The 16607-nt window shown below is 58.2% G+C and overlaps 7 protein-coding genes and 1 non-coding gene across 8 annotated transcripts; 5 read left to right on the forward strand and 3 right to left on the reverse strand.

Moving 5' to 3' along the window:
- Positions 1-127: 127 nt before the first annotated feature.
- Positions 128-1506, forward strand: MKK02DRAFT_43381 (uncharacterized protein; the record flags this gene model as incomplete). The annotated part of the gene is made up of 7 exons (XM_053092394.1): positions 128-349; positions 394-486; positions 519-675; positions 718-811; positions 847-967; positions 1008-1157; positions 1198-1506. The coding sequence occupies 7 exons, from the start codon at positions 128-130 to the stop codon at positions 1504-1506; spliced, it is 1146 nt and encodes a 381-aa protein (XP_052947236.1).
- Positions 1507-1661: 155 nt separating this feature from the next.
- MKK02DRAFT_t43 lies at positions 1662-1740 on the forward strand. Its single transcript has one exon. It is a non-coding gene; the product is annotated as a tRNA-Arg (tRNA).
- A 798-nt stretch (positions 1741-2538) lies between these two features.
- Positions 2539-3996, forward strand: MKK02DRAFT_23974 (uncharacterized protein; the record flags this gene model as incomplete). Its single annotated transcript, XM_053086821.1, has 9 exons — positions 2539-2731; positions 2763-2836; positions 2869-3058; positions 3195-3225; positions 3300-3400; positions 3432-3498; positions 3529-3577; positions 3608-3827; positions 3860-3996. 9 exons carry the CDS (start codon positions 2539-2541, stop codon positions 3994-3996), a joined length of 1062 nt encoding a protein of 353 aa, XP_052947237.1.
- Positions 3997-4012: 16 nt separating this feature from the next.
- On the forward strand, positions 4013-5471 carry MKK02DRAFT_24242 (uncharacterized protein; the record flags this gene model as incomplete). The annotated part of the gene is made up of 4 exons (XM_053086863.1): positions 4013-4201; positions 4234-4676; positions 4719-5280; positions 5313-5471. The coding sequence occupies 4 exons, from the start codon at positions 4013-4015 to the stop codon at positions 5469-5471; spliced, it is 1353 nt and encodes a 450-aa protein (XP_052947238.1).
- A 1689-nt stretch (positions 5472-7160) lies between these two features.
- On the reverse strand, positions 7161-8341 carry MKK02DRAFT_32300 (uncharacterized protein; the record flags this gene model as incomplete). The annotated part of the gene is made up of 2 exons (XM_053088480.1): positions 7161-8057; positions 8111-8341. The coding sequence occupies 2 exons, from the start codon at positions 8339-8341 to the stop codon at positions 7161-7163; spliced, it is 1128 nt and encodes a 375-aa protein (XP_052947239.1).
- A 1240-nt stretch (positions 8342-9581) lies between these two features.
- MKK02DRAFT_24221 (uncharacterized protein) lies at positions 9582-12085 on the reverse strand (the record flags this gene model as incomplete). Its single annotated transcript, XM_053086860.1, has 3 exons — positions 9582-11787; positions 11820-11941; positions 11993-12085. 3 exons carry the CDS (start codon positions 12083-12085, stop codon positions 9582-9584), a joined length of 2421 nt encoding a protein of 806 aa, XP_052947240.1.
- A 491-nt stretch (positions 12086-12576) lies between these two features.
- Positions 12577-15130, forward strand: MKK02DRAFT_32302 (uncharacterized protein; the record flags this gene model as incomplete). Its single annotated transcript, XM_053088481.1, has 5 exons — positions 12577-12879; positions 12913-14747; positions 14793-14900; positions 14951-15072; positions 15117-15130. The coding sequence occupies 5 exons, from the start codon at positions 12577-12579 to the stop codon at positions 15128-15130; spliced, it is 2382 nt and encodes a 793-aa protein (XP_052947241.1).
- A 327-nt stretch (positions 15131-15457) lies between these two features.
- Positions 15458-16550, reverse strand: MKK02DRAFT_43387 (putative ER to Golgi transport-related protein; the record flags this gene model as incomplete). The annotated part of the gene is made up of 5 exons (XM_053092395.1): positions 15458-15660; positions 15740-15833; positions 15897-15989; positions 16052-16169; positions 16213-16550. 5 exons carry the CDS (start codon positions 16548-16550, stop codon positions 15458-15460), a joined length of 846 nt encoding a protein of 281 aa, XP_052947242.1.
- Between the last annotated feature and the right edge of the window lie 57 nt (positions 16551-16607).

Below are 16607 nucleotides of genomic sequence, written 5' to 3' on the forward strand. Positions count from 1 at the left end.
GAATGTAAAGGTAGGCGCTGCAAGGTGAAACACGCCAAGGAGAGGTTTAGCCGAGGTTTATCCTGATGTCATCGAAATCCTGCGATGTGCTCGACGATCACCTTGTCAATGCACCCTTATAGCAGTCATGTCAGCACCAGGAGCAGGCAACCGCTCGGCGGGGAGATCGAAGCAGAACTACTTCAAGGCCGCTCGAGGTGGAGGTGGCGGCGATAGGGGCCGCGGCGGAGGAGGGAGAGGACGGGGACGTGGCAAGCCTCCAGCACCAGGAGGGGCGGGCGGGCCATCCTATACTGCCGAGGATGGCAGGGTGGTTAACCCGCTAGGACGGTATCGCGAGGGAATAGCCGTGAGTCTCAAGCCGTATGTCTCGGCCGAGAGCTGATCGCTTAGTTGCTGGGATTGACCGCACCGGGGATCAGCGTAACGACTGTCCAATTCAAGGAGCGCTCGGCGGAAAGAGAGGTGATAGAGTATCTGGAAACAGTAGGTCTGATCAATGGCACGGCTGATGATAGATAGTAGACGAGCTGGAAGAATCAAATCCGACTTCATCTGCAGAGCCAGCAATGGACGATATCGAGGCCGAGTTGAAGCAGGAGCTAGAGGGGTTGTCAGGAGCTGCCAAAGTCAAGTCGACCCGCTTCAGATTGTGCCAACATGACACGCCCTGCGGTATGTCCATTGTGTCTTCGATTGTGCTTAGGCTGATTGCAGTGATCTACATCAACGTCCTTGCTCCGCTCGACCCGGTTCAGTTGGTACAGCGGATACTCGAAAAGGTGGAGAGGACCGGACAATCGCCTTTCAAGTGGGTCTTACCTTCATGACCCATCGCTAATTCAGATATGTCAAGCGTCTGGTGCCCATACTGGCGGTCGGTGGAGCCACACTGAAGCAAATCGGCGATGTTGCTGGGCCACTAGTAGCTGAGCGCTTTGCTACTCACGACAACAGACCCCTCAAAGTAAGTCTTCATACTTATGCGTTGCCTTGCTGATAGCTAGTTCGCCATTCAGCCCAACTCACGGAACTCCAACAAGCTGGACAGGCTCGAGTTGATCAAGAAGATAGCGGATGAGGTGATTGCGCTCCCGGCGGGTCACACGGTAGATCTCACCCATGCGGACCGGACCATTCTGGTCGAGGTTGATAAGGTAAGTGTAGTCTTTCATCACAGGCTAAGCTGACATTTAGAATGCCTTTGGCATCTCGGTAGTAGAGCACTATGACCGGTTCAAGAAGTACAACCCCTCGTCCATCGCCGAGGCACTCGCCAAAGCTCGTGCTGCCGAGGAGCCTACTTCAGCCCCAGCTACAGGCGAAGCATCCGCCAAGAACACCGCCAATCGCTCGGCTCGGGCAGCTGCGATCAACGCCGCGTCGGGGGTAGGAGGCGGGGAGAAGAGGAAAGCAGAGGAGCAGGACTCGGAGGACGTTGAGATGGGAGACGATAATGCAGACTCGGCGGATGTCCCGGCGAGCAAAGTACAGAGGACAGTATGATGCACCTACCTCGAAAGACTTTCCAAGACCCTTTGGCTGTCAATGTCAGAGACTGTGATCGGGGTATCACCTGCCTGAGGCAGATCGTAGGGGATCTGAGTTGGTCGTCAATTATATACCACCAGGCAACATCCCCAACATCCAAGAGATGGCAAGGGCTCTTGATCTAGTGGTATGATGTCCGCCTACGAATTTGTGAGCGGGATGTCGTGGGTTCGATCCCCGCAGGGCCTTGATATCTTTTTTGCAAGTCCTACGATCCCAGGGATCGATACAAAGTCTTTTTGCTGCTGGGGAAGGTGGTGGCGCAAAGCGCCACACCGCCACTCCCGCGGTTGGGTTCCGGCTCCGACGGAACCCATTCTCATTTTGGTTCCGCCCTCAAGTCCCAGAGCATCACGATACCGTCCTTGCCTCTGGGACGGGGGGCGGCGAAGTGTTCGTCGAGGGACTTCGGCGGGGCCGGCGCCGAGGACAGGGTGTTGATGTGCCCGGGGTGGGCAAAGTGGTTGGTTTTGGGTATGAAGCGCACGGTAAGCCACACTATCAAGCTCAAGGGCCACGACGAGCTCATGCTGCAGTGATGGGGCCACCAGCCGCTGTACGCAGCATCGGCTGCACCTTCAGTAAGTCACACCGCGCCCCAAGCTTCAAGTGTGCTGATGTCCTCTGGGAGGCCCGCAGGAAGTTCAGGAGTCGGGTAATTATGTGAATATGTAGCTACAGGTAAATTCGGCTGGCGATCGATGCATAATCTGAGGGAGGCGAGCAGCAGTATAGGCTCTATATACAGGGAGGACCTCGCCTTGAGACGTCCTCCTTCAGTCGACACTTGTACTTCATCTGAACACCTCCTCTTCTACACATGCCTACTTCTTACCTAACTCGTCTCGTTTATGCACGTATAAGTCCAGTGATCGGTGTTGAAGCGAGAGCTAAGTACAGCTTGAGCTCTTCGTCAAAATCAAAAAGTCCAAAAAGTCAGTCGCGTTGCCACTCAAATTCTGAAACCACCTCTCATCCTCTCTGACCATGCCGACCATCGGCCCTTCTGTGCTCTTTGCAGCTGGTCTCGCCCTCGGTGTAGGCACTGGCGTGTTGATCCCTAGGCGAAACAAGCCAGATGTCTTCACCCCACCTGCACCGCCCAGCGGAGAGAAGCGGGACTTGAGCCCCATCAAGACTCCCGGTGGAGGGGTGGTCCACCTCCAAGGCGGCTTTCCAGGTGTGTAGGGATCTGGCGGAGCTGATGATAGGTCCCATACCGGACATTGTCAAGCGAGCCGCATATACTGCGGCTTATGATAGGCGTATGAAACACCCGGCATGGGTAGGTTGACAGCAGAAATCGGCTGATGGCAGACTGCTGAACACCTGACTGCTGCGTCCCTTTCGCGGACTGCACCGGCATCCGCCCCAAATGCTAACCCGATCCCGCTCGAGACTGCCCGAGCGGCAGATACGGCGCCCGTGGTTAAGGGTGACAGGTCCAAAAGCACATTCATGGAGGATGCAGACGTTCCCGAGGCGTTCCGAGCGAGATTACAGGATTGTAAGTTGCGCAGCTCGCTGATCGATGTCGGCTCATATGCGCCTTCCAAGCCCCTGGCGTCCCTCTCAGCGCGAGGGACTTGGAACGAGCGCAGTCAGCTGAGGGTCGTCTGCAGAGCTGCCATGCTGATAGGTAGACTTCAAGAGTGGCTATGATCGAGGACACATGTGAGTAATTCGATGTGATGTCGATACCTGGCCTGGCCGGTATGCGGCCTCTACTGATCGGCATTGACGACCAGGGTACCCGCCGCCGACGCCAAAATCTCCCAGCAAGCCATGAACGAGACCTTCTACCTCACCAACATCGCGCCTCAAGTGGGAGATGGCTTCAACCGGCATTGTGAGTTCCCCGCCGACCCAAGCTTATTCAGATTGGGCATACCTCGAGGACTTTTGCCGGAGACTGACGACCAACTTTGAGGACGTATATGTGTTCACGTGAGTCTACACATAGCCCGGCTGATGTAGTGTACCACTCTACCTCCCCACCCAACAGCCTGATGGCAAATGGCGAGTCGTAAGTCCCTGCTCGTACTCGCTGATGTAGACCTACGAAGTGATCGGCACCCCACCCTCCATCTCGGTCCCCACCCACTTTGCCAAGGTCATCCTCGCTTCTCGACCCGACTTTGCCCATCCACAGACCCCATCGGCCGACAAAGGCCTCACTTCCAACTCGACAATCAAGGAGCTGGCAATGGGAGCGTTCATCCTCCCCAATAAGGAGATTCCGGATCAGACCGACCTTCGAGCCTTCATTGCGCCAGGTAAGCCTCGCTCCTTCTCAGCTGACATGCAGTGGAGGCGGTAGAGAAGGCAGCCGGTTTGCAGCTGTTCAATACGGACTTGAAAGCCAAGTCAAAGCAGCTCTGCGCGGTGACGCAGTGCCAAGTGATTGTTCGGCGGTTTGACGATGCGAGGAAGATCAAAAAGTAGTTAGACGTTGTACATCATGCCTCCCTTACTCTTTCCGCTACCAACGACGAGCCTGCTCTCGCTGGGCGGGAACACATTCATCGACCCGTCATCCTCGCATACTACGCACTTGGCGGATGCGACACAGGCGCGAACCAAGTTCCAAATCGCGCTGAAAGCGGTCGCAGACAAGCAGCCCGGAGCCAGTGCTGTTCAGGTGGTGGACGTAAGTGGGATGTGAGGTGGAGCTGACCCCAGGCTATACTGGGCTACCTACCATATGTGACAGGCATAGCGACGTGCTTGGACAACGACGAGCTGCTCTGGAAGTCCGACCCAGCGTTCCAATGGCGTCCATCTCTCACTTCCTACGTCTCCCTCCCGACACTACCTCTCCCGTCCATTCACGCCGAATACCTCTTTGTCCTCCTCACCTATACCCTGGCGCTCAGTAACTATGCCCATTCGATACTCGCGACGCTGCCTACGCCCAGCGACCATGTCACGGCGGATGAGGAGAAGCGGATCACCGCGGGATTGGCGCGAGCGGTGGATCTGCTGTGCCAGGCTGCAGGTTTAGCAGAATGGACAGCCGAGAACGTCTGTCCTCTGGTGGATAGTGTGAGGAACGCGTCAGGAAGGCTGGGCAAGTACAGGTGGCCGGTAGAGACTGGAGCAGAGGCGTTTAGAGGTCTTGCAATGTGGGTCTCCCCTACTTAGGCGCAGACCAAGCTCATGTTCAGGACTCTCGTTGCCGACGCCCATGTCACAGCCATTCGCAAGCTCCTCCTGCCTGTCCTTCCACACACGATGTTCGCTCCTCCTGGGCCACCTCTTCCCGCCAACCACCCCTCTCCCTCCCTTCTCGCCAAGCTCTACCTGCACGTCGCGTCCCTTTACACCTCCGCAGCAGGTCTCCTCCGGTCCCACACCGATCAATCCCGCAAGAGCAAGAGCGTCGAGTCTGTCGAGGGCGTCGAAGGGGAAGTCATCCCGGAGCTGAAGCGATATCTCCGGAAAGAATCCCTCCTGGCTAGCGCGCTAGCGCACAAGTGGCTCGGTGTGGATGCAGGGGAAAACGGGAAAGGTGCCAAAGTCGGCGAGGCGGTAGCATGGGTGAAGGAGGCCCAGTCGCGGCTGCAAGAGCTGGAAGATGGGAAGGTGCGGGAAAAGATGAAGGGGTTGAGCTTTGGAAAAGGGTCGGACAAGAAGAAGGAGGAGCGTAAGGCCAGGCAGGGAAGGGTGGATCGCGAGCTGGAAGATATCGCAGCGTGGGTGAGGGCGTATACGAGGATGAACGATACAGTGAGTCAAGGTCAGGGATCAGGCTTACTCAGGTCGCGTTCCAGCCTGTACCGCCGATATCTACCCTTACCATCCCCTCTGGTCGGCCCATCTTCGCGGCGAAACCGTTCAAGCCTTTACCGTCAAAGATGGTCAAACCAGCGGACGGGCCTAGCACGGACGACTACGCAGGCAAGGGCAGCTATTACTAGCTGGTCTGTCCCGGTCTCGCATATGCGGTCACCTTATTCTTACATTCGATTTCGATTACAATTCTTACAATACTACGATCCATTTACAGGCTCAACCCATCCACGGAGCTATAGCTACCCCTCCTCGGCCCCGCCTCACTCCCAGCCTGGCTGTCCGCCTTGGCTCGCTTTCTCATCTCCTCCTCGACCTGCACCAACCTGCCTCGCGCCTCTTCTACCGCCTTTTGTACGGGGAACAGCTCGGCACTCGCACACGCTGCTCCGCCGTATTCCTGGAACTCGACAGACTGGTCCTGCGCGGCCTGGAGGGCGAGGAGAGAGGCACGGAGCTGGAAGGACCAGTGGATATGGGACTGGTGAAGGTGGACAGCGGGGAGGGCTGGAGCTCAGCGGTGGTCTGCCAAGAGAATAGGGAGCGGGGCGACACTTACGGGAGAGATCTACTCGCTTGATCATTGCACGGTGATACGGAAGTGGCCTGAACTGACTTGTACTTCTCGCTGGTACTGATTTGACTGGGCTGATCGAGACTGCACTGATATTCACGTTGATCCAGAAGAGAGGAAGAGGTCATCGCTGGGGTGTCGAGCGCCAGCTTATATGGCCATGCCCGACAGCTATGCAGACTCACTACTGACTGGCCGTTCCGTTGCACCCTCTCCGCACGGGAGTCAAACCAAAGGAGACTCTTGGCTGAAGCATGCTTCAGAGCTCCCCTGACAGCACTCTGGCGTTTCAAAGAGATCCTTTGTACCCATCGCACAAGCTCCCCTGAATGGCAATCATCGGCTGAGACGGGTGTCATGTACAGACTGCATGGCTATCATCGTCTGTACTGTGTCTGCCCGACTCCTGCTCTCAACTTGCTAATAACGGAAATGGTCAACCTATAGCTGGAATTATCCCCGCCGCACCGCACTCCTCGATAATAGCTGAGCTGGCCTAAACGGACCTTCCACATAAGATCACCTAGAAGATACCTGAGTGGTCGCCAGCTGAGCGGAGCCGTAGGCAAGGCCACATCAGCTGGAAATCAGCTGCTGAGCATTAATTTATGGACTACTCATCATCGTTCCTACCCAATTCAGCCCAGTATAACGCACTATTCTGCCTATTATCCCTCACCATCCACCCATCCCCTCCACGCTCCTATCTACTGATGCGTCTCCTGCTCCCTGTACCGATCTCCCGCATGCTCTTCCCCTGCCTCCCCTGACCCGCCCCGTTTCCGCTACCCTTTCCACTGCTACGCCTACCGCCCAGGACCGCGATGTCCCTCCTAGTCGCTCGCCCTCTTCTCCCTCGATCCCTTCTGCTCCTTCTTGCCTCTCTGCCTGGAACCGACTTCAGCTGACCACTTCCCGCCTCCCCCTCTCCCACATCCGCCCCTTTCCCTTTTGACAGATCTCCGCCCCCTCTTACTTGCCCCCCCTCCGCTCCGCTACTCCGCCTACTCCGCCTCGATATCCGACCATCTCCCCCCCAGCTATTCCGCCCTCATCCCCTGCCGCCTCCCTGCTATCCCTCCCTCATCGCTCAAACACCCACCCGCATGCTTCGCACGGTGGGCTGCGATCGATGCTCTCCAAGAGATCACATCAGACGATGACGCCGCCCAGACACCCTTGTTCAATTCTCCCAACATGTCGCCCGTGAACTTGTCCACCAGTTCCCTTTCCTCCTTGGCGTTTAATTTGACAGGCTCCGAAGTAGGCCGAGGGTCCTGAAGGGTGGTGTAGGTCTGGCACGGTCCGAGCTGGCATAGATCTCGACATCGTAGCCGGTCTGCGGTGACTGAGCTTTTTCTCGCCTCTTCTTGATATCGCCGAGGAGACGACCACTCTCCTTGCAGACATCCCTCATCTCGTCCTTCGGGTCCAGCTTGTCCGCCCCTTTGGATTCCAGGAGCCAGCGGACCGGATGACCGCGGACCGCAGGCATCGTGGTCGTGGCCAGGTCGAAGTGGACGTTGACGAGGGGAAAGGGAAGCCGCCGGTCCGAAGTTTCCGCCCTCCAATCCGCCGAAGGCAAGAGGGAGAGGGGACCTGCGCCTGCCCGGAAGCATATATGCGACGCGGACGAAGCGTGGATGATGCCCTCGATGAGTTCCGCGCACTCAGCGATGCGATGACCGATCATGCCCACTTCGTCGACAATCCTGGCATTGCTTTGCCAGAGCTTGTCTTGTGCGCCGAAAATCGCCCCGAGTGCGACGTGTTTGAGGTTGGGTAGGATTTTGGGGGAGGGCAGGGCGCGGAGGCGGGGGAGAAGGCGGTCGAGGTTGGTCCATGCCTGGAGGGAAGCCCAGGGGAACTTGAAGCTGGGCAATACGTCAAACCCAAACCAACTCATGGGGATGCCGCCCTGTAGTAGCTCCGGGTACGAGATGGGTTCGCCGAGCCGTGGGTATTCGACGTGTAGGTAATGGGTGAGCTCGAGCAATTCCCGCTTGCTTTTGACGTGAGGATGAGCCGCTGGGCGGTCGAGATGGGATAGGAAGCCGAGGAGGTCGTCGGTGATGACGCGATCGTAGAGGGAGGGGGCCGCATACGCGTTGAAAGCCTGAAATGCTGTCAGTTCGATTATCTTCTACGAGAATCGAAAAGAGGTGGATGATGCATTGATGCGCTGACACTTACGACCGAAGTTCTCATCAAGACTGCCAGATCGTGCGCCCTGATATCGCCCCGTCCGACCGTTCCGGGCGCTCCAAGAAGTGGTAGAAGCTCATCTTTTGGGTCATGGCCCTTCTCGTCGGTATATATGAAAGCCTCCTCTTGGGTGAGCCCGGAGAGGGGTTTGGGGAGGGGTTTGATGAGATTCGGGACAATCAATGCCCAGACCTCCGAAGGGAGCTGGTCGAACGACATGCTGATGGTTGACTAAGTGAGCAGGTGTGAGTACAATGGAGGGAAGAGAATGGAGAGGTTGAGCGAAGTGGGAATGCATCAACCCAAAGGAGGCTCGAGGTGTGTGTGGAGTCCGGACGTGGCTGAATCTTAATTGTCAGTGCCCCATTTCGACCGACCCTCGGGAGAGATCGGGACTCTCACCATCTCAACGAATGCTCGCAGCCGCGGCTTGGGCATCTCCTGACGCCCGCTGACTACTTACATGGGATCCGCACTAGCATTAGTGGATCTGCGCGATATACCACACCCTCGAGCGCAGATGTCTCTGCCGGGAATTTGCTCCGCATCCCTTAGCACTCTATTTGACCCTCCCTCCTTAGTTCAGCTCGTAGCTCTACCCGGCTCCCCCGCTCTGTCCGCGCCTTCTCAGCGCAGTTCACGCAGTGATAGACATTTGGGATGGATCCAGTGGGTGTCAGGGGGTATGGTCACGAGAGGTGGGAGACAAATGAGTAGCCACACCAGCCACAGCCTCGGAGCCGCAAAGTCGGATCTGCCACGTGGCTGATCACGTTTCAAAGCGTTTCAGGTCCAGCTCCACATTCCTCGCCCCTACTTCTTCCCGTCTTCCCTCTTTCTACCTCCTATCGAGCAGGTACTAAGGTCCCTTCATCCCATTCCATTGACTCTACTCAATCAAAGTAGAAGTGTAAAGACGAGTAAATAGCATTTCGCATATATGATATACAAACAGCAGGCATAAACTACACAACGATATGGGGTACGTGTACTGAGGTTTAAAGTATACAAGAAAAGGTGAAACACCCTAAAGTGGTGGTTTTGGTAATACAAAGCTTGTCCCTCTAGCTCGCCGGCTGAATCAGCCAGTTTAGGCGTGTCGCATCGCCTAGAGCTCATCCCCCGTCTCATCCTCATCCTCGCTCACAAAGTCATAATCCTCCTGGACGCTCTCGCTCGTCGTGGTCGTCGCCGCGCCCTCGACGTCAAAGAAGGAGCTCCCATCCGAGTGGACCGAGCTCGTCTCGTCCGCATCCGGGTCGACGGCAGTGACGTGCGAGGCGGAGAGGTTCGGGGTGGCCGATCGGGGAGTCGGGAGGCGGAGGGACGAGAGCGACATGGAGTGGCTCAGATCGGGCATGATGACCGTAGAAGAGCCGAGCGAGTCGGGCTTGGTCTCGGCTTTAGGCTCAACCGTGAACCTGCTATCAGCCACAATCACCTGAAAGAGCCATAGAACTCACCTGAGCCGGAGTGGCTGGCCATAGACCACTCCACGCTCATCAAAGAACTGCCAGTACTCGACCACCTCCCCCTCGACGTCCGGCACAATCAACCCCTCCAGGCTAATCTCCATCTCGGCTCCCTCCTTGATGTCCTCCCGCTTGATCTCGACCGACGGCTTGACCGCTCCCTGGAGCTTCCCATCGACCGACTGGTGCAACAGCACGAGCTTGTCAAAGGTGAACTCTGACCCGTCGGCAAAGTGCTTGATCTTCCACGTCTTGGTGAACTCTGCGCCGACGGGAAGGACGCAGCCGGGGGCGATGGTGACGTGCCGGACCCACGAGCAGAGGTCGAGGTGCGAGACGGGTTCCTTGGTGGGCGGGGTAGGGGTGTTGTCCGATTCCGAGGCGGGCGTCGGCACTGCCGGAGCCGGCACAAACTCCCTCGCCTTCTTCTCGACCATCCGCTTGAGCCCCTCCACATCCCCCAATACCTTGTTGGTAGCCTGCTCCTTGGCCAGCATGACCGCCGCGACCGCATCCTTGGTGACCTGCACCTTGGCGAGGTTGAGCGCCGCAATGATTTCCGCCAAACTCGCCACCTTCTCCTCTGGCTTGTCCTTCTTAGCCTCCGCCTTGGCCTCCTCCGCCTTGGCCTCCTCCGCCTTTTTCGCCTCCTCCATCTTCTGCCTGCGCTTCTCCTTGAGCCTCGCAGAAATCTCGGCCAGCTTCTTGTCCGTCTCTGCCGCCTCTTGCACCCGCTTCTCCTCCTGCGCCCTCTTCTCCAGCCGGTTCGCGCGGTGCGCCCTAGCCTGGTCCGAGCTCATCCTGGCCCCAAGGCTACTCTTCGCATCCACCACCGTCGGCGTCTTGATCTTGAGCATCGCGTGGGTATCGGGGTGCGACCCAAACGGCATGCTCTCGCACTTTTCGCACAGATCAAAGTCTGGGCAGTCGGGGTGCATGCACTTGTACCGAATGCCAACGACGAGCTTTTCGCACCCGTCACAGATGATATTCTTGTGGACGGCCGGCGAGGCGGTGGCGACCCGAATGTGGTCCGACGCCTTGTGGAACTGGCCGAATGAGTGACCGGGGTGGGTCTCGCCGAGGCTGGCCGAGCATGACTGGCAGCAGTCCCAGTCGGGGCAGTTGAGGCATTTCCACCGGACACCAATGATCCCGGTGGAGCAGAGGTCGCACGTGGCCGGGTGGTGCGCGTCCGCGTCCGCCGTGACCTTGACGCGATCCTCGAGACCGCGGTGGAGCATCGCCTTGAAGGTATGGTGGGCGGGGTGGAGATCGCCGGTGTGGAGGAGGGGGAGGCAAGAACCGCATAGATCATAGTCTGGGCAGTTCTCGCACTTGTACCGCATCCCGCGGATACCGGTGAGGCAGCCGTCGCACGAGATGTGCTTGTGACGGTAGCCGCCTTTGCCTAGGGCGGACGCGGGCTTGACGGGGGCAGACTCGGTGTATGCGCCCGGAACCGACGGCTCGTCCCGGGTGACGGGCGGACCGTCAAAGGTGGTCTGGAGCTGGTTGGAGAGGTTCTGCAAGAACCCATCCAACATCGACTTGATCTCCTGTGCGGGGACGAGGGATTGTTTCTGAATAACCTCCGAGACCTTGCCGACGATGTGCTTGAGCGCGTCGTTCCGGTGCTGCCGGTGTTGTGCCCAGGGTGGGGGTGGGCGGCTGAGCACCGACTCCAAAGGGGGAAAGTGCTTGTTGTCCTCGGACCCAGCGACCCAAGCGGCGAGCTCAGCCTGGGACTGCTGGGTCCGCGCCTGCTCCTCCTTGTCCTCGGACTCGGCGTGAGCCCGGAGCGATTCTCCCGGTGTGACCTCGCCTTGAAGCTCCTCGTTGAGCACGCTCAGCTCGGCCCGACCCGCCGAGACCATCGCCTGGAGGGTCTTGACCATACCGCGCTTGTCCTCGACGCGGTCGCCCCAAAAGGCAACGCCGAGCTGGTCGTTCTCCTTTTGGCAGGTGGCGAGTTTGGCCTCGAGGGAAGCGAGGAGGGATTGGCGCTGAGTGAGGAGGTCCTCGTACGACGCCGTGTTGCGTTGGAGGTCGGCAGCCGACCGAGTGAGCATCTCGGCCCGGTGATACTTGTGGATGATATCCAGGCGGGGGTCGGACGAAAGGAGGACCGAGAACGCCAAAGCGGGGGCGTGGAACGCGTTCCGACGGAACGTCGACTGCGCAGCTTCGTACCTGATATCAGCCGAGTCGAGAACATGACTTACTCGGTGGCATCGCAGATATGCTTCTTGAACATGATCTTGGCATCAACCGTCTCGTCCGGGAAGAGCAGGACGTTCACCCAGAAGGTGTGGGTGGTGGATGGAAGGTTGAAGGCTGTGCAGATCTGGTCGTTAGCAAAGTGGCGAATGGCTGATGCGACTACGAGAGAGCGTACCTTTTGCTGGATCTCTGCGTATTGAGGAAATTTGGTGCTGTCAAAGGAGAGACGGCGAGTCTCATCCTTGAGCGTCGCCTTGATGATGAACATGGTGGCGACTGCTGACGATAAGGCAGAGTTGGGAGGGCTCAGGGCCGGGGAGGTTGTTGTGGCTTGTGGCCTGGTGGGTATGTATATTGTAGGCAGGACAAAGCAGGGGGTTGGAGTGAGGTATAAAGGAGAGATATGAGTCGAATGGTGATGGTGATGTAGAAGCGGAAGGTACGCTAGGGGGAGGCCACGCGTTGAGTGAGTGGTTGACAGCGCTTCGGTTCCGGGTATAGATTCTTACCGCTTCCGGCTATTCCGGCTGAGTGATAAGGAAGTTACGTCAGCCATTCCTCATTCCTCATTATTAATTGCTTGATCCCCCCTTTTACCGGCCCCGGGTCAGATGACCCCAACCATTCCTTGCTACCTTGACACCATACACACCCAGCTTCCCTTCAGCTAACTCGCTCCAGCTTACATGTAGTGGCGACTAGACTAGAGCCTTAGATATATAGATTCCCAGACCTACTCCCCGTGCTCGACCACTCACTATGTCGTCGAACCCACCCCCACCCTCCAGCGACAACTTTCGCCCCTCCGTCATGCGCGCCGCTTCCCTCCAGTCCTACTCGTACAAGACGCGGGCGGCTTCACAGCCCGCTGGCGAGCGTATACCAATCCCGCCCGCTACGGCTCTAGGCGCCTCGCCTGGGCGGTCCAGCCCCATTGTCGGCGGCGAGCGGTTCGGCGTGATTGGCGGTACTCGAGCACCAGGGCGGTTTGCCGGTGCGCTCGCTGCGGGGACTCAGACCCGAGCAAATAGCTTCTCCGCGGGTGAAAGTAGGGATACAAGAGTGAGTCATAAGGGAGACTGGAGCTGATGGTAGAATACACCACTCGGTCGCACGTTGTCTAGCCATACAGAGGAACACCCATCCCGAGTATCCTCGACCAGCCCCTACCCCACCTTCTCCCCCTCCGACTCGCCCTCCGGCTCCCCTCAGCCTTCGCATGCGCAACTCCCCCACTCCCCGCCTAAGGCAGGCGCAAACGTCTCCCGCTCCCGCTCCCAATCGCTCGCAGCGGGACATCGACCCGACCGGGGGTTGCTCATGCCCATGACCAACCTGGAACAGCCATTCCGGACATTCGACAAGGGCTGGGACACCTCTCCACCGGACGCGGGGAATCACTCGCCATTCTCCCGCCATCCCCCGTCGTTTGGCGAACTCGCTAATCAGCCAACACCAGCACAGCGGTTCAAGCCACACGACTTTACCCGCGGATGGGGCGTGCCCGACTCGCACGCCTTGTCCAGCTCGGTCGCGCATGCCCTCGGCAACGTCCAGACCGCTTCGGGCTTTGAGGGCGGGGGAAAGTCTGGCGCATCGTCACGGCGTCACTCGGTATCGGTCGTCGGCGGGTTTGGCAGACGGGACTTTTTCGAAGCCGGACAGGGAATGTCCATGATGTCTCCTCCGGGCAGGAGTGGATCATTACATTATACCGATGCGGAGCTTCTCCCAGATCGGCTCAACAATGCGCTGAGTCTGGAAATTGATCAGTCGAGGCGGAGAGGCGTCGAGATTGAAATGGCCAAGTCGCCGCAGGGAAGGGATATCCCGCTCGCGTCGAGTTTACCGTTCGACCGGCCGTTTGGACCTCTGGCGCATGAGGGGTCGTATGGGCTAGGCACGTCTCCCGCGCGGGGAAGACTGGCGGGGTTCCAGCCGGCGGATGGGCGCGGGCAGAGTGGGGATAGCAGGGACGGGTCGAGCTCGCGCAGCAAGTTTGCGTTTGAGGGGCAGCCGGTGGGGTCGCCCGCTCGACAGGAGGTTCGGCCTAGTCCTGGTCGTCCGCCATCCGGACCCGGCGCGATTGGTGGTCCGGCCTATGATCCTCGATTCCAGCCGCCATTCGGGACCGGTCCAGGCGGGATGTTCCGTCCTCCTTATCCACCAGGCCCCGCGTCGCCTATGGGTCAGTATCAGTACGCTCGCCCTAATTCTGGCGCATACCCCTTCTATCCTCGTCCCCCTGCGCCAATGTACCCCTCCCACACCCCCTTCTCCCCGCCCCATCAAGCCCCCTTCTCTCCCGCCCAATCTTACGCACCATCATCATACCTCGCGCCCTCACCTACATCCTCGGCTCTCCCTCTTCCCGGCTCGACATCCCCCTCCTTCTCCTCCCTGTCCCTCTCGGACCTCGGGAAGGGTCTGCCTCTCACCGCCCTCCCGCCTTCCACACCCCTCTACGTCGTCCTCTTCAAAGCCGGCCGGCGGGACGTGTACTACTGCCCCGACCCCACCCTCCTCATCTCCAACAACGACCGTGTCATTGTCGAGGCCGACCGCGGATCGGATCTCGGAACCGTCATCTTTGACCAGCTTACCCCGCTCGACGTGCGAGAATGGCAGGAACGCCAAGCGACCGCGGCGCTGCTCAGTGGTGCGAGCCAGCATATGCCACCTGGAATGGCCGTCGGCGGGATCGGCGCGGGCGCCGGGTCGGAGAGACCAGAAGCGCCAGAGGGGACTGGAGCGCGTGTCAAAGAGGGAGAATTGAAGGGTGCGGACCTGGCGCAGTTGCTGAGTGGGTGCGGACCCAGCGGGAACGCGTTTGATAGTGGGGTCGGAATGGTACAGAGGGGTCCACTCGCCAAGGAGATTATGCCAAAGCGGATCTTTGCCAAGAGTGCGCAGGGGCCAGATGAGCAGGCGTGAGTCTTTTCCTAAGGGTTAGGTGGAGAGTGCTGATGAGATAGACGGATGATTGATAAGCGACGAGACGAGTATGACGCGATGATGATTTGTCGAGAAAAGGTGATTGAGCGGGGGTTGCCGATGCAGATCGTGGATGCGGAGTATCAGTGGTGAGTTCTGGCCTTTGGAGGTAAAGGAAGGGAAAGAGCTGAAATAGTAGGGACCGCCGGAAATTGACATTCTACTTTAAAGCGGATAGAAGGGTGGACTTTAGAGAGTTAACCAAGGAGAACTTTAGGATCTTCAAGTCGAGAATCTGGATGAGTATGGTGGGGCGGGATGGTGAGTCGTTGACTTTGCTTCAGGTGGAGAAAGCTGACGAGTAGTAGATCCAAGATGAGGAACGAGCCCGAGGGGGTGGCAAAGGCTGATGATGGAATGGGGGAGGCAGTCAGCGAGCGATGAGCAGGAGCTCAGAGGAGGTATCTTGTACGGATAGTGGGGCTAGGGTTGGAGGTGTACGATACAGAACGAGGGTCTTGGTCAGTCGCCTTCTCATTTCATACTTAGTACAACAAGAGATCAGTAGATAAAGAGATTATAAGAGATAATAATTAGTTTAGTTTGCATTGCAGGGTGTATGAATAGGGCGTATCAGACGACTGGAGGAGGATAGGACAAAAAGTTGAAGTCCATGCTGATCGGTACAAGAGCTCATACGGGTACATCACGATTGACCTATACCCAGCCCCAAATGTCCCACTCCGATAGGCGGTGGTCTGTGCCCTCCCGCGCCTGCGCCCGCACCTCCCGCCCCTACTCCCGGACCACCCGACGCGCCGACTTGAGGCGTCCCACCTGCTGGCGTACCTATCACTGATGGTGTAGGGGGCTGCTGCGTCGACTTGACCGTCCGGATCTGGAACGTGCCTATGTTGTCAGCTCAATCTCATGTAAATCTCCTAGATGGAGGCCAACAGCTGAGCGGGTGAGGGAAGAGACAACGCACACTGCGGCAGACCTGAACATTCCGCTGTAACGTATGCGGCCATACCCAGACGGGCTAGTGCGCCTTGAACGAGCGCTTGGGGAAAGACGAGGTGCTATTTGTCAGCACGGTCCATACTTGAGAGGTTGAAGCTTGAGGAGGGGGTAAGATGACGTACAGCTTTGGCAGCTTCCAGATCGGCTGCGGGGCCGCGGTGAGATGAGAGGGAGGTGAGTGGTGGGAAGGCGTGTGATTGGAGTACAAAGACGCCCTGTGGTATCAGCTGAGGGATCTCATGCCAAGGGCTAGGTCCTGCCAGCTTGATGCACGTACGCGATGATTCGTTCGCAAATTATCGATCTGTTTCGAGTATACAAACAGAAACAAGTCTTTGCAGATGAACTTGATGATATCCAGATGAGAAGCCAGTGGTTGTCTAGCGACCATCAACCTGATCGTCAGCTCATACTCTCACCCCAAACGTCATAGCTCACTTCTCGGCAATATACCCCCCCACCATGAGCCCGATCCGCTCCACCCTGTCCGACCCCTCTTTATCAATCATCTCGCGTACATCCCCTTCTGCCCTCCCCTTGCCCTTTCCCCCGCCTGGTATAAGCCCTTCCGCCCGGAGCTCCTCCTCGCGGGTTATACGGCGCCGGACGACGTGTTCTGCCGATTCGCGCAGCAGGCGGACGACCTGCGGGAGGAGATAGCCCGGAAGAGCGGCGTCGAGGAGGGTCGGGGTAGGGGCCGCTAGTAGGTGAAGAGCCGAGGGGACTGTAGGGGCTGATGCGTACGCGTGTGATGTGGATGAGGGGCGGGATGACATTGTGGGTGTACGGTGAGAGAAGGTGAGGAATGCGGAGTTGGCAACCACGGCTTAAAT

Source organism: Dioszegia hungarica (genome assembly GCF_025882075.1).
Source record: "Dioszegia hungarica strain PDD-24b-2 chromosome Unknown MKK02contig_7, whole genome shotgun sequence".
Taxonomy (NCBI): Eukaryota; Fungi; Basidiomycota; class Tremellomycetes; order Tremellales; family Bulleribasidiaceae; genus Dioszegia; species Dioszegia hungarica.